The 16,037-nt window shown below is 39.9% G+C and overlaps 2 protein-coding genes across 2 annotated transcripts in view; both read left to right on the top strand.

Moving 5' to 3' along the window:
- The first annotated feature begins 5,985 nt into the window (after positions 1–5,985).
- Positions 5,986–6,519, top strand: LOC138005765 (OTU domain-containing protein DDB_G0284757-like). The gene has a single exon (XM_068851946.1). It carries the CDS (start codon positions 5,986–5,988, stop codon positions 6,517–6,519), a length of 534 nt encoding a protein of 177 aa, XP_068708047.1.
- Positions 6,520–14,689: 8,170 nt separating this feature from the next.
- LOC138005766 (EH domain-binding protein 1-like protein 1) overlaps positions 14,690–16,037 on the top strand; it is a 14,169-nt gene continuing 12,821 nt past the window's right edge. Inside the window, exon 1 of the mRNA XM_068851947.1 lies at positions 14,690–15,012. Within this exon, the coding sequence (XP_068708048.1) occupies positions 14,690–15,012 (323 nt within the window). The remainder of the gene's footprint in view (positions 15,013–16,037) is intronic.

Raw genomic sequence — 16,037 nt, forward strand, 5'->3', positions numbered from 1 at the left:
GATTTTACCTGCAACATAGACACCTTCATCATCAGGCTCGCTCATGGGACCGTAAACCGTCCAACACAAAGCTTGCCTTTAGCTCTTCCCTTGATATATAAATTTGCGTCGATAATACCTGGTCGGTAACTTCCTATTAGGACGGAGACTTTTGATTCAGGGCGTCAACACCATCATAGTGTGGCTCTTTTCTCAGTTTTCTGTTGTTGACAAAGTAAAGTCGTTTTGACCCGGTCAAGGGTCAAGGGAACTTGACGGCCGTGTTCCGGCTCCTTCTTCATAATTCACCGTAGTAAGTCTAAAATCAGTTGTTTCTCTTTCGCTTCGTTTTTCTAAAAGTGCTTTTAAAGTGATTTTCATCACACTGTGACGATAGCCGAGGGGACTCCCTTGGGGAAAACAACAGGAAGGAAAAGAAAGAAAGAAAAATGCCAAACCCCTTAACTTCCCTCAATCCCGCAACACGCTACAATGTACTACCTAATTAACAACAATTTTATAAACGTATTTACAACAGAAGATGACAAAAAAAAAAAAAGGAATAAACTAATCGTAAGCTAATCCTAAAATTCATTGAGTTATTAAAATTTAAGCTAAATTAATTAAATCTGCTTGAGGAAATATAATCGGCTAGTAGAGAAGAAGAAAATGAGGTCTTAGAATACAACAATAAAGCGCAAATTAAGATACGAAAAGCGAATGAGAAAAAATCCTTCTACCTTTTAAATATTTGAAAGCACGAAGAGTAATGATTACATGTTGTTCAGTGTATGTAACAATTATTTATTACTGGGTTGCCAAACCCAGTCGGAATCTCGGTTTCATTTCGTGGGTTTTTTTGTTATTTTCCGTGTCGGTAAAAGTCTTGCCTGTCACTCCCCTGCTAAGTGGTGGCTTTGTGCATAGAGCCTTCTGCGCGTATTTTCTTAGGATCGAGAGGGTAGTGGGAAATGCGTAGATTTCTCTGGTGGACACAGTAGAACGATTAACTCAACCGGCAATGGCGTCGAAAGTCATGTAACGCGAATGGCGTTTTAGTGGATCTTTGAACAAAATATACCCTTATGAAGCTCATGAATGGCAGGTCAATTGGATATAAAGACGGTGGAATCTTAAAAGCGACGAGTAATGGACTTCGACAACAATCTATCGCCCGTCGAGCCGAAATCAAAGTGAGCTGTATTTACCTGAAGTATATGGTAATTTGACACGATTGAGTTTCTTGCCTTCACGCACGCAATGAAATAGGAAGAGGTTCTCGCCTCTAAGAGCAAATATGTTGTTTGTTTCAATAAATTTTTCGCTGGAAAAGGATTCTGTGGTATTTTCTGCCTTTGTGAATTATAAGATCGTGTTGTGTATTGAATTTCCGAGCTTAAGGTTGAAATGTGATATGGGAGAAGTTTTTTAGTATTGCTCTGTAAGCAGGAAGGGTTCACAGGCCTGTTGGAAGCGTGCTTGAGTTTCAACAAAATGAGCCCCAAAATCAGTGAAAAATTGTGACGGAGATGAATAATAAAGTAGCTGCTATTTCCAAAATGATGGAATTATCTCGTGATAAATAACGTCGTACGAGTCTTGGAGAGTAAATTTTGACTTTGCATAAATAAGAGTTGGGCGATTGTGATCTTTGTTTTGACTTCGCTCATTTCATTGTCAAATTTATAACACTTGACAGAAAAAAAAAATTACAAAAACCCGGTATCTTGCCATCATTTGACACAGATACTTCACTGTTTGGCGAGTAAACATGCCGCGGTAACTTAATCACGGCCGCCCGCTGAATTCCGGCATGTCACTTTCGATTTTACAATTTATTTGAACGTAGCAAAAATCTCCCAAAATGTTTGTCGCTGGTCGTAACTTTTTATATTCTATATTCATGGTTCAAAAGTAATGTTGTTTTCATGTCGTAAATATTTTATTCTCGATCGACCGTTCCGGAAACTTCCTTCTGCTCTTTCTAAAAACTGTGTATTAATAGTTATTTGCTTTTGCATCAGTATTTGTTTTGCATAAAGCAAGCTAACAAAATCTGTACTTTGCTGAGTTCGCATTTGTTAGCGTTACTAGTATTTTCGGTCAGATGCTTGTGTTTTACGAGGGGTTTATTGTTTTGGTCTCCCATCCAAACACTAACCCCGCCCGAAAGGGCTTAACTTCAGTGACTTTTAGCATTACAAAGCATTCAGATGCTCAGAGGGCACACTTGTGGGGAAAAGAAGTTGTGAGGGAACTTGAAAATTATCAACATGTCAGCCCAGAAGTCAATGTTTCTCGCTTCTCTTTTATTTGTTATTCTTCGAAGACTGGAATGCTGTATTTCAATACCGCACAATTCAGTGCCTTCTGATTTTCAGTAACACGTACCACAGGCAACCCAGTGCATGCTTTACGGAAGCATCTCGTTCCTTTTAAAAAAAGTCTAAATAATTCTATGTGTACAGTCTGGCTTGCTAAGCTTTTCGCTATATACTTGAACTGTTTGCTGTAAATAGATAAAACTTGAAAACTTGAAACTTGCTTTCGATCAGTGTTGTTGTTTGTGGAGTACGGCAGAGAAATGCACTGAAATGCTTGCCGCAAGTGCTGCGTGATTATTTTTCTTTTTTTTTAACCAATACTATTCATTCTTTGTGACGTTGTCGTTGCCGTAGCAGTCGTCGTTGGTTAACTGGTGATTCCATGGTTTTGCATTACGCAACTCTACTGTGCATATACCATCCCTCCTCAAGCCCTGTCTTACGCATCTCAACATATAATCTTAATCTTTGGTATCATCTTTTCGTCCAGATCTTTAACCACTACACTACAACGACAAACATGCTCAACCCAACACAATTCTTTTCATTTTTTTACCTTTCTATGATTGGTCAATTAGTATCTATGTATAATGTTACGAGTTCGAATCAGTGTTTTCGAGGACAGGTAGCTTGCAAACTAAACTGAAAGCAGGGTTGTCGGAACAACAACAAGAAGATTTATTCCAAAGTGAACGTAGTTTCCACGAAGTAAAACTCTGAACAACACGTACTCGATAAACTTACACGGCCTCCGCCAACTTGAATACTCGATAAACTTACACGGCCTCCGCCAACTTGAATAAGCATTGCTTTTGTCACACTGGACTAAACACGGCTAACGCCAACTCTCTTCGCTTTGTGACAAACTAGTTAAAAAACATCGCTCAGACTCGCTTGCTTATATGCTTTCACGATGAGATTCTAGAACTTTCTAAAACAGTGAACAATCCAATCATAGAAAGATTACAAAACATACCGATTTAGAAACGCTTACGCACAAACCTAAAAATAAACAAACTACGAGCTCTCGCGAAGCTTCTCGAAAGTAACGCTAGTCACGCAATGCTATTTTTCGTAACATATAACAACCAAAACTAATCCTAACCTGACCCTATTTTTTTCTCTAGGCTTAAGGTAGGCTTCAAAAGAGTTTCTTTAATCCATCTGAGTACGTATTCAAGCACAAACTCTTAGCTTCCAGCCCTCATGGCTATGTGTTTCTTCAAGTCTTGCCAGGGGTCTAAAGTTTCATGACGTCGAACGCGCTCTCACCTATGCTGGTCCATTTCTCTCGCGAATGTTTTTGTTCGCGTCATGCAGCTCTCCAAACCATGTGATACTGTGATACAAATACTTACCATATGACCCGTACGGCCCCGCGCGCGCTTTCATTGCAAAACTATTGAGAAAATCCCCGTATGAGGGCCGTACGCCATGGCGCGAGCAGGGCTGGAAAAAGCCGTCCGGCCCTGCTAGGATCGCGTACGGCCCTCATACGGAGATTTTCTCAATAGTTTTGCAATTAAAGCGCGCGCGAGATGCAAACTAAAACAACTTTGTTGCAATTGCTATATAAATTCCGACTTTTCAGTCAAAATGAGCGACGTCAGTGAACATTCCGAATTTTGTTACAAGGTACGCCATGACCTCGGGCCAAATATTTCCCCGTCCGGCCCGACCTAACTCAGTCAATAAGTACATAATACGTACATCAACTTTATTTATCTCGAAATTCAGTGTAGGCTTAGAAAGTTTTATAGCAAACGTGACTAGCCAGCCAAAAAACATAAACTAAAAAAGAGCAAACAATTCCTTACAAACTTTAATGTATTTGAATGGATCAATCTTAGCATGCATGCATTTCCACAGATCTCCCTTTACATTAACTTAAAAACAAAGAGAAAAGACTTGAAAAAACTCTGATGATCTCAAAGCTCCTGAAGAGGTTTATCTTCCAAGGGTTATAATCTTTGCCCAATACCAAACTCTCAATTATGCAACGATCAAGTTGTATGTAACAAACATGTCTGCAACCGCCAGGCTGATCACCAGGTACATGCTACGCTTGCGAAGGATTTGCTCTTTTAGGTAGATAATGATTGTAAGGGCATTTATGGTCACTATAGCAACAGCTTCGATGTTAAGAACTGTCAGCCAGGCAATACACTCGGATGAAGAAAAGAGCTCCAAATTTGGAGTATCTGTTCTGCTTTGGTTATGAGAATCATTGGCCATCTACGTGAAAAAAGCAAACTACGATTAGAACATTAGGATAGTTTGTGATTGACTAAGAGATTTGGGGTTTTTAGGTAACGCAATACAAAAAAGAGGAAAGAAGTAATTCGGTAAAAAAATCTAAGGTAACAAACCAAGCATTCTGATTGGCCAATGATCACAGATAGCCAATCAAATGTGAGTCCTCTGCACAATTATCATAACTTTTCTTTCAATTTTCTTCCTGTATGTTATTAATAAGTAGTCACAATTGTTTTTTTATACAGTTTGAAAAAAATAAACATTGATCAATTTAAGACCTCTGGGCTCGTGCAGTTTAGTTGGTTTTTAAAAACCTTACAAATTTTTTTGTCCCAAATTGGACGAAAGTTGATAAGTCTGAATATGGATCCAAAAGTGGACGCTATCTTTGAGAAGACATTGTTGAGGAAACAGCCTATGTTTCAACCTTATGCACATATTTCTGGGTTGTTTCCCGAGTTCGTCTGCTAAATGTCTTGTAAAAGCGCACACAAAGTCATTGACTTTTGCTTACCTTTTTCCTTGTAGGTTTTTTGTAATCTACCGAAAATACTTCAATGCTGTTCTGTACGGGTCCGCAAATGATCCCGAAAAAAAAGTGAGGAGTGGCATGGAGGGTGGAATGGTCTGGATTGAGAATTAATGAGAACAGCGCTTATTTTTATTAAAATCACTTTAAATCATGCATGGCTAGCAACAGGTTTCTGCCTCATTATAGTTTAAATTTGCCACATTTGATTATCGGATACAATCATCAAAAACTAACTTGGACGCAATTCAAAACCGATTGTGACCAGGGGCCTGTTTCTCGACAAGTCCCGATGACTTTTAGCATGTTTTTTCGAGATAACTAAAAGCGGATTGTGAAACACTTAAACCCTCTCCCTTCTTGAGATAAAGAGGGAATTGTGATATGTGAAAAGTTTAGGGACTTTCGAGAAACGGCCCACTGATCTCTTTGACGAGGCGAAAAGGACGCCACCCGGGCCCGGCTAGCAACAATCGTAACATTAATAACTAGAACGCAATGTTTTAGCCTATAAGCTTTGGTTCAACATGCAATACTGCAGTTTTGTTTTTTTCCCATGTCCTTGACTAAAAGTCGTCCATTAAACAACTATGACAGAAAACGCTATCATTTGCGTAGACCTGCAATGCTCCACCGCTCTTAAATACACCTTGTGTGTAGCACTGGAATTGCCTTCCCCATCTGGGACAAATCTCTTCTGTTATTTTTCCTTCGCAGTATTTTTGCTTTAATTCCCGAGCAATGGCTAGCTGGGGATTCTGAGCACTTTCCATTTTTCGCCAAAGTCACTATCGGGGAAATCTAGGACAAGCATCTTGCGATTTTCCGATATGTCGGCAAAATCTGGAACGGTCGGGAAACTGCGAAATCCCTGATCGTCTTGGATTTTCCCGACATATGAAAACTAGGCTTAAGCAAGCTTCAGACAAAGGTAAATCACCAAAGAGTCGGTTGGACATGGAATTAAGAAAGGCAGGATTAACACATCGCCATCCTCCAGCCCCAAAAGATGGGAACTGTCTATTCCATGCAATGAATGACCAGCTAATACGCCGCGGAAGGGTCTCGCAGAGTGCCACAAAAGTGCGATGTGACTTGGCAAATTACCTCCGTAGTAATCCAACAACCCCGGACGGGACTCATTTCAGAGAATTTATCAAACACAGAGCATGGGATACGTATCTGAGAGGGATGGCTATGGACGGTGAATGGGGTGACTGGATTACTTTATGGGGCCTAATTAACATGTTTGAAATCCCGGTGGCGGTAGTATCAAGCTTAGGAGAAACGGGATTGAATATTATCCACCCCGGAGCTGGTTATGAAAACGAAGCCACTAGAGATATGGCCTTACTTGGCCATGAAGCAGAGCTGCATTATCATAGCCTTGAACCAATAGCTGCTCCGAATCCCCAGCTAGCCATTGCTTAGGAATTAAAGCAAAAATACTGCGAAGGAAAAATAACAGAAGAGATTTGTCCCAGATGTGGAAGGCAATTCGAGTGCTACACACAAGGTGTACTTAAGAGCGGTGGAACATTGCAGGTCTACGCAAATGATAGCGTTTTCTGTAATAGTTGTTTAATGGACGACTTTTAGTCAAGGACATGGGAGAAAACAAAACTGCAGTATTGCATGTTGAACCAAAGCTTATAGGCTAAAACATTGCGTTCTAGTTATTAATGTTACGATTGTTGCAAGCCGGGCCCGGGTGGCGTCTTTTTCGCCTCGTCAAAGAGATCAGTGGGCCGTTTCTCGAAAGTCCCTAAACTTTTCACATGTCACAATTCCCTCTTTATCTCAAGAAGGGAGAGGGTTTAAGTGTTTCACAATCCGCTTTTAGTCATCTCAAAACAACATGCTAAAAGTCATCGGGACTTGTCGAGAAACAGGCCCCTGGTCACAATCGGTTTTGAATTGCGTCCAAGTTAGTTTTTGATGATTGTATCCGATAATCAAATGTGGCAAATTTAAACTATAATGAGGCAGAAACCTGTTGCTAGCCATGCATGATTTAAAGTGATTTTAATAAAAATAAGCGCTGTTTTCATTAATTCTCAATCCAGACCATTCCACCCTCCATGCCATTCCTCACTTTTTTTTCGGGATCATTTGCGGTCCAGGATCATTTGCGGTACAGTTAGGGGATCATTTGCGGTGCAGTTTGGGGATCATTTGCGGTACAGTTTGGGGATCATTTGCGGTACAGTTTGGGGATCATTTGCAGTTCTGGGATCATTTGCGCTCCTGGGATCATTTGCGGACCCGTACAGTTCTACGTCCCGTTAACTGAAAGACCGAAAATAATGTATACTGTTACACGTTTGTCAAATAGCGGAAATCGAATTGTTATGACAATGTATAAGTTTCGAGAAACTTGGCTCTTTTTTTCAAACGATATGTGCCAATAATTAATTTGATACATATAGACTACATGTTTTATTTGTCGAGTCATTTAAATAATGTTCAAGTCCAAGTTAAGATCATAAAATTCCGCATATATGTTGCCGGTAAAATCCGTTCTCAGGTTGAATCCGTTTTAACCTACAATATTGTATTTGCTTCAAGGAAATTGGCAAATCTGTAGAGCTGTAGATCAAACGTCAAGTCTCTTTAGAAAATAAGTAAACTTGTTACTAAGATAAACGGAATGTCTCTTCGCATGCCTTGTATTTAAAAAGGTGGGCAGTTGGTCTGAACATGATGATAATCAAGGAATATGTGTTGGAGAGTTTTTAGAAGGCCAAATAATTATAAATACTATCTGGTGTGTAAAGGAACATCTTCAGTATGCTGTGTACCGCATTTTCATGTAAAGTAGTTGACACTGTGTACTTTGATTAACATAGCGTACACATGACATCGGGGGCTTTAATTGTTATCGAGACGAGAATCGAGCGAAATAAGGGCGATCTTCCTTGCACTGGTACTGATGTTGGCATTTGAAGGCGTGACAACGGTTAGCGAACGGAATAAAGCTAGAGAGGTGGGGTCGCTGACGTCTTGTGAGGTACGGTTAATAATATATCGAGTGGTGCCGATGTGGAGCTGGTACCAACTCAAGAAGAATTTACAGGATGACTAAATTAAAATGGACTCAAGAGCTTCTGCCTGAGAGACCGGGGCAGACTTGGAAATGAAGGTACACAAAGTACTTATGTCGACTTATGTAATATGCCAAAGTTTCAGCTTCAACGACCTTTTTTTAGCCGAGTTCTGGATATCAGCCCCTCAGGGGTCCCCAGAGGCTGATTTTTAGTGCAATTGTGGCCACTTTTAGCAACATGAAATTAATTTCAGGCAAAAACAAAACCATCTTTATAAAGCCCTATCCTAAGGCTTTTATGGGTAAGAACATTTTTTCATGGAAATTTTTCGCTAGCCTGTGGCTGTTATCACAACTTGGTCATATTTGAAGCATATGGGAAGCAACCGGAAATGGCCTGTTTTTCAGACCAAATATTTTCCATGCCCTTGTTTTATATCTTGAGGTCTTAGTATACCTGCAAAGTTCAGCCCTTAGTTTAGTAATATCAAGAAAAAAATACTAAGGTTGAAGCTTTTTACTAAGAAAAAAACTTACGAGAAGATGGCTAACCACGCCACTTCCGGTTAAAGTTTCAACAAAGCGTGTCTGCAAAAATCAGCCATTTAATTTCGATTATCTTCGTTCCTTCCAATTTATGGTTAAAAGAGACTCTGAAGTTAATTGTCACCGAAAAGACTTGCCGTTAATAAGAAATTTTTATGTGATTGTTTTAGAACCGATCAGATAGTGGTCCGATAGCGGTTATAAATTTCTTGGAAGAAGTCTTGAAAATTACGGACAATAGAGCCGCTGCGAAAACTCTTTATTTACCTAACAGCACATCTCTTTCCGGTAAATCACAATGCAAAATTGCATCTTTTTTGTCCAAACTGCAATGTTAAGTTTATTTCCTTTGTTCAACTCGTTCAAGGTATCACGTCTGTGGCCCGTAGTAATGAAGCGCTAATTAAATCAGGATATAAGCAAGCTTTGTAGTTCCATTCAGTAGTACTATAACCCAGCTGTTTGGGCTTTAATATTTTCTGAAGAAAAAAGAACTTATCGGTCTCTTTAAATGCAACCACAACATCTGTCGCCGTTAACACTACTTGAGAATCGTTTTGAACCTTTAAGAAATGTCGAATATAATTAAAGCTAATATCGTCTAACACAAATTGCAGTCACTCTTTCAGTCTATTTGCAAAGTGTATGGATAAATTCACTTACAAAAGACGCTTACCTAGCTTCACTTGTACAGACATGCCCCTTTCCTACAATCCCTTAAAAGTGAGGTAACATTAGAAACTTTAGCCCCAGCGATAAATTGGTCGCAAGAGCGTCGTTGAGAGTTAGATATACACAGGTCGATTAATACCGTTCGTGACGAGGCAATTGTAATTTGCTGGCTATGACTGACTAGGAATTCAGTTGTTTTCTCCTGCAGATTCGTCTCCTTGATATTGCAGAGAATGATTATGATAGAGCTTGTATGAGAACTTCAATAGACCCTATGCAAAAATGGCTGCCTTTAAATTATTCTTTTGTTCATATTCAAAATAGCCCAACTAACCTCGTTTTTGAGACAAAAATTCTAAAGAATTTGTTATCCTGAACGAGGTTAGTTGGGCAATTTTGAATATGAACAAAAGAATAATTTAAAGGCAGCCATTTTTGCATAGGGTCTATGGCATGATTTGTTTACTGAATATTTATTCATACCCAGTGCCCCAGTGTAAATGGCTCACGTATGTTGTAAATGATTGATGAGGGCGTCTAACACGGTCCGTTTTCGCCGCCAATCCGCTACGTTGCTAGACGATTACTCACGGGCACTCTTTCCCTTTCTCTATCGGTATTTTCCTTTTGTTGCTTTCTCAAACAGCACAGATCCATGGTGGCATCCATACTGCATATATATCCAAAGATAGGACAGGGGTGGAGTGGGTTATCCTTCCGGCAAAGAATACTGTTTTGGCAACTTGGGAAATAAAATATTTCAGCTTTCTTGGAGCCCTTAAGGACTTGGGGTTTTTTTTTATGGAACCCGTAGCTGTAGATCACATGAAAAAGTAAGTCTTTATTGACTCGCACTGAATTGCTGACCCTTAACTTTGGTTTCGGTAATAAGAATCAACCTAGGCGGTAATCGCCATGGGGGGCCATTATACATGGTGTAGGTGATAAGGTAAGTCGTCACAAGGCCTAGTGCCCGCTCGTACCTGCTGGAGCTTAAATTGGTTACTACTCTTCTTTCCTGGACAGGATAATAATCACTGGTGCCCATTTATACATCTGGGTGGACAGAGGCACTATTAAAGAAAATTGGCTTCCCAAGACGACATGTCAACGCCCTAGTAACCAGGACCGCCCGATCCAGAGTCTAGCCCGCTAACGCGCTATGCCAATTCCTTTTTGTGTAGAATCCGAATGTAATGTGGACTTTAAGAGGCCCTGACTCAGAAAGCGTGTCAGACCTTGGAAATGGGGGTTGGCCAAATTCAATGAAACTTGGTGAGGACATTTTCCTTGATTAGTTATTATTAAATCCGGTTTTATTTTTCTTCGTTCTATCTTCCTTTCAATTTTCTCAGGGGGGTCCCATTTATAATATATAATGGTATGGGATGTTTCTACTAAGAACCTACTTTAATACGGTTGATGACTTTGGGGGATATAATTATTGGGAAGAGATAGGCATGGCACTAAATGTATGCAAATTTCGACCTCCCCGAAAATACGAAAAATAGGCCAACTTCAAGAAACCACAATTGTTACCTGTAATCCTATTACGAATGAAGACACACGTCATGAGTTACCTAAGGATGTCTATAATCCAAAACCGGATTGAAAAATTTGGGTCCTTAAGCTTTGCTGCTTTTCCAGCATCATTATTACTCAACACTTGTGCAAAATGACCTCATTTGTATAAACAAAATTTTGACTTAAAACTCACTGCTATATCAGTTTTTCCTAGCCTAGATAATTTTTTATGGGAAAGCAAACGTTTTATGAATGAGAAATATTGATTTCGTGTAAACAAATAAAGGGAAAATAAAATAACCGTGATACGAGTCATGAAAACGCTTCTGGCCAAGCCGGATGTGGGACTACTAATTTAACTTACAACACTGGCTAGACAGCTATTACAGAAACAATTAATCGTATTATAGTAAGAAATATCGTATTATAGTAAGTGATATAGTAAGTTTTCTGAAGCAAAATAATGGAAAAAATGTTGCAAGGCCGTAATACTGGTCGTTCTTCATGTTGTCCGTGTTTGTAGTGAGGACTAGTTACAATTTGACACCAGTCTCCATGGGTCGAACAATCACAGAACGTGCAGCTAAATAGTTGAATTCGAAGATGACTTACTGTTCATTTGGCAATAACTCAGACCCTTGTGGCGCTGTAAAATGGGCGCTACGTGACGATGCCATTATTTCTCTAATGTCCTGCACGTCGGACATGGCTCAAGAATAAGTATAAAGGTTCCGGAGCGTCGGGCATGAGAGGTCGACCAAAGGCCAGGCACACAAACACGACAAGTGAGTAAAACATCTCAGTGCTTTTAATCAGCGGCCATGGCGAACTCGAAACTGGACTATCTTGACTTCTCGACTCCCTATCAAAAAGTCAAATTTACTTCCATTCTTGTAATCTTGCACTTCCACTGAGTTTCCCCAAAATGCAGTGTAAAATTGGTTAACCAGTTTAGCTGTATATTTGCAATTGGTTGCATTTGGCAATATAACATGGAAATTTATAGGAAAGCCAAATTTCGAGGTGTTTTTGGCCTTATTTTGAGCGTCAAAGAATATAATTTATTCAGCTTCTGTCATTCTTTTAATAACAATATCATTGAAACATTTGTTTGCGTCAGAGAAAAATGCTGACCTTTAGATTCTTTGCTGTTGCCAAACGAAATGCTTTCTCTTCTATGGGAGAGAGAAATAGCCAAAGTATGGTACGTTCTACAGTGGAAGTAATGATGTGGAAGGTGACTGAACACTTGTTACTCTTAGAGCTGCTGCTCCATTACTGAATTCTTATCTCACTGCTATTTCCTCTGTTAAAATACTGCTGCTTTCATATAAGAAGGCAGGCTGGCCCTGTTACCCTGGACTAACATCCTGGTATCCAGACCAGGTTACCGGGACTGATGAAAAAGGTTTCAAATATGCAAGCATTTTCCTAAAAGAGCGGCCGGAGGTTGATTATGTGTTTTTTCTCAGATTTTTTAAATCAATTTGACCCTGTTGTTTGAGATTTAAAACCTTTCAGTAATACAACAATTGGAAATACGAGCCACGGATACCTTCCCATACGCCATGCCTTTCTGTTAACTTGTGATTGCGTCATAAACGTTCTGCGCGATAATCAAGCTAAACCCGATTTCCCAAAAAACAGTGGTCAAAATTCGTCTCGCTAAACGGGCCAACTTACTAGGCTGGTTTCTGGGCTCATTTGAATCGGCCGTAAGTACTGCTTTGCTTCTTTTTTCCGAAAGCTGGGGTAGCTGCTATCGCCGAGTGGGAACTCATTCTCAACAGTGCAGGAATTCCCTTGGCGGTAATGACGTTATAAAGTTGACCATATGTCCCAAACATCGTGCAAGTACACTACTATGTACCAAGTGAGGGTAATGAACCAAACAAATGCTGATTATTGTTGAACCAGCTTTGTTCAAAGATACGCCGGATTGAAAGCCAAAAAATACATACGTGTATATATTTTCTCCACTAGGCTAACTGTTGTCATCCTAACCACCACGATGTGGAATCCTCAAGACTAAAGAGAATCGCAAGCAAGCTAAAGAAAAACCCTCGTCGCATAAACAAAGAGATGGCATGTAAAATATACGAGCAGACACGTGTTACTGTTGCAATTGGCTCAGGTAATAATAAGTCAACCCATAGCCTGCAATCAAGCTATCTACTCGAGTCAATAAAAAAGAGAAACTGGAGAAAGGTGCAGAGATTGCTTGTGGGGTATTTCTCAAGGCTTTGTAAGTAATTAGTAGACAAAAGGGATTCATATTGAGTCATAATCTTTCAGGTGGTCACTTTGCACTTTTTGAAGTTTAGTAAGAACGAGTCTTTGTCTGACAAATAATCTTCTTTTTGCAGTGATCTGCAGAACTTGCAGGGGATCACTTGATCAAGACGCAAAGCCCCATGAATTGCCACTTACAGGGTCAACATTCAAATCTGTTCCCAGACAATCTCGAGTGAGGAGACAGGAAGCTTGGGATATCCTGTATCCTCGTTTCAGCAAGAAGCATTTCATCCCAAGAAGAAAACGTCAGTGTCTACTTGCCAGAGGGTGAACATCAACGCAAACATCTTGCAATCTTGAATAATGCTCTTATTACATTTCAGAAGGCAGTTTCCAACCTTTTTTGCAGTACATTGATTACGATTGGAATGAAACGTCTTACAAAACAAAGAGACAGTACACAAAGAAAGTAGAGGAAGCTATTACTCTTGTTTTGCGTACGGTCGCACCTTCACAAGAAGGACCTCTGTGGCAATCAGTTATCAACTATCACCTGTCACACGAGAGACCTAAGAATACTTTAGTCCTTGATGCTGGGGTAGAAGCCATAGTAGCGGCGTACAACGAGTCTGAAAATAGATCTACACGGATTCAAATAGTTTCACTTATATGTGACAAGTACAGCCAAACAGAACTTCAGGAACTTATCCCTGACATCTCCAGACGACAAATACAAAAATGCCAGAAAGCATGCCAGCGAAATAGGTGCTGGTGAAACAAAGGTGCCCGAGAAGCTGTTTCGATGTCGTCTAGACATGGACAAAGTCAGGGAATTCATTCTTTTTATTTCAAGATCCACATTTCTACAAGATGTTGCCTTTGGTACTACAAAGCTGAAGATGAACTCTGGAGTAACTCTACCCATACCAGCAGTTGTGCGAACGATGACAACAACCAAAAAATCATTCATTTGTATCAACAAGAATGCAAACAAGAAGGTAAAGAACACCTGAACGAGCGCACTTGTTTTAGAATCATGGAATGTTACAGTGCTTCGAGGCAAAAGTCCCTCCAAGGTCTGGACAATACATCGACAGCTGGGATTGACGCCTTTGAAACACTAGAGACGCTTGCTGAAACGCTAGCAACTAATGGTGCAGGAGCTACTTGGGGAAGAGAAAATGCCAACGACTAAGAGCAGGAAAGAAATACCTTAAATGTGATATAAATGTAATTTGGGTCCCGCTGAACATTGTCCTGATCACTGCATCCAGTTTGCCCTATCATATCCTGGCCAAGTACATTTTTGCATCCCTTGCAACCATGAGCACGACCTGGTATTTTTACAATGCCAAATCATTAAAGAAATCCTGAATAGCATTAAAGAGAAAGTGGAGAACAACGACATAAGTTTGACAGAAGAGCAAAGGGAAAGAGCAAGGTGGGAATGGGAACATGCCGTAACAGAAATTGAGGAAGTGGAAATCCCATTGCTTCGAACATTTCAGCAGATATCGCAAGGCAGGATGCTTTGAATGCTCTGAATAGTGAAACATTTTAGTCATCAATGACTGGGCCATGAAGCTTCTTCCTATGAAATACAGAGAAACACAGTCAGAATTTTTTGGCAAGAGAGGAATGAATTTGGCATTTTCAGCAGTTGTTCATTCATCTGACCACCCCGATTGCAAGCCAACAGAATGCGCATACCAGATCCACGCTTACATAGCTGTATTTGACAGTTGTAACAGGATGGATTTTTTTTCTGTTTCTTGCATTCTTGAAGAGGTTCTAAGCACCGTCAAAGAAACGCATCCTTCTGTGAAAAGAGCAATACTAAGAAGTGAACAATGCAGGATGCTATCACAATTCCGCCCTGTTGTCCACAATACATTCCACCAGTAAGCGTGGTGGAATAGAGGTGTGAGGTACGATTTTTCTGATCCACAGGAGGGCAAAGATCTATGTGACCGACGAATAGCTCCGTGCAAGCAGCGTCTCAGGAATTATGTGGCAGAGAATAACGACATACAGACAGCCCAAGATGTAAAGAATGCACTTGAATCATCTCCAGCATCACAGGAACTCGAGTAGCAGTGTGCACAGTAGATCCTCTCAGATGTCAACAAAAGTTGCTTCTAACAAGATTCCAAATATCACAAAGTACAACAACTGTATTACAGGGTAGATTTGAACAATTTTTGACGAAGCTGAAAATAAGTGACTTAAGGTCGATGTGTAAACCAATTTAACGTCGCTTTGAAGGGCCCGCTCTCACGAAAGGCAACTTTTATTCAAGCACTCCAAGAGCTCGTTACTTCATGCAGCTGTCTTTGCGATGATCATTGAGTTGCTGCTGGTATCCAGGGTATGAGACCACACAAAAATATTTAACCTTTATTAAAGGCAGAAGAAGTTTAAGTCTGCGAAACATAAATATGTTGTCTTATATAAGGTACAATAAGCAAATCGGAGTTTTCTATTTTATGATCGTATGAATGCTTAGAAATATTGCAACAACTTGGTGTCCCATAAAACGTAACATAAATGACAAACTTCTTACTAGAATGCTGAATAAACCATTGTTATACCTTTAATCCATGTCATAGCAGGGACCATAGCGACAGTTCAGTGGTTAAAACTGAACACCTTAATGTTGGCTTTAAGTGCTTGTAAACTAATAAAACAGCTGGGTGACCTTAATTTTATATTATCGAATTTTGATCAACACGCCAAAGATACAAACTTTCTGCAAAGTTTAAAGATATTCTATCAAAATGGTACTGTTGCAATTTAAATTTGGAAAATTTACGGTTAGCTCTGACCCCTGTGATGGAACATTTTTAAGCTTTCCAGAAACGCTGTAGCTTGAAGGGTTGATCACAATTCGTATGATAAACAATGAGGGTCACATCCTTTTTGAGTT

This window comes from Montipora foliosa, chromosome 6 (assembly GCF_036669935.1).
Source record: "Montipora foliosa isolate CH-2021 chromosome 6, ASM3666993v2, whole genome shotgun sequence".
Classification (NCBI taxonomy): domain Eukaryota; kingdom Metazoa; phylum Cnidaria; class Anthozoa; order Scleractinia; family Acroporidae; genus Montipora; species Montipora foliosa.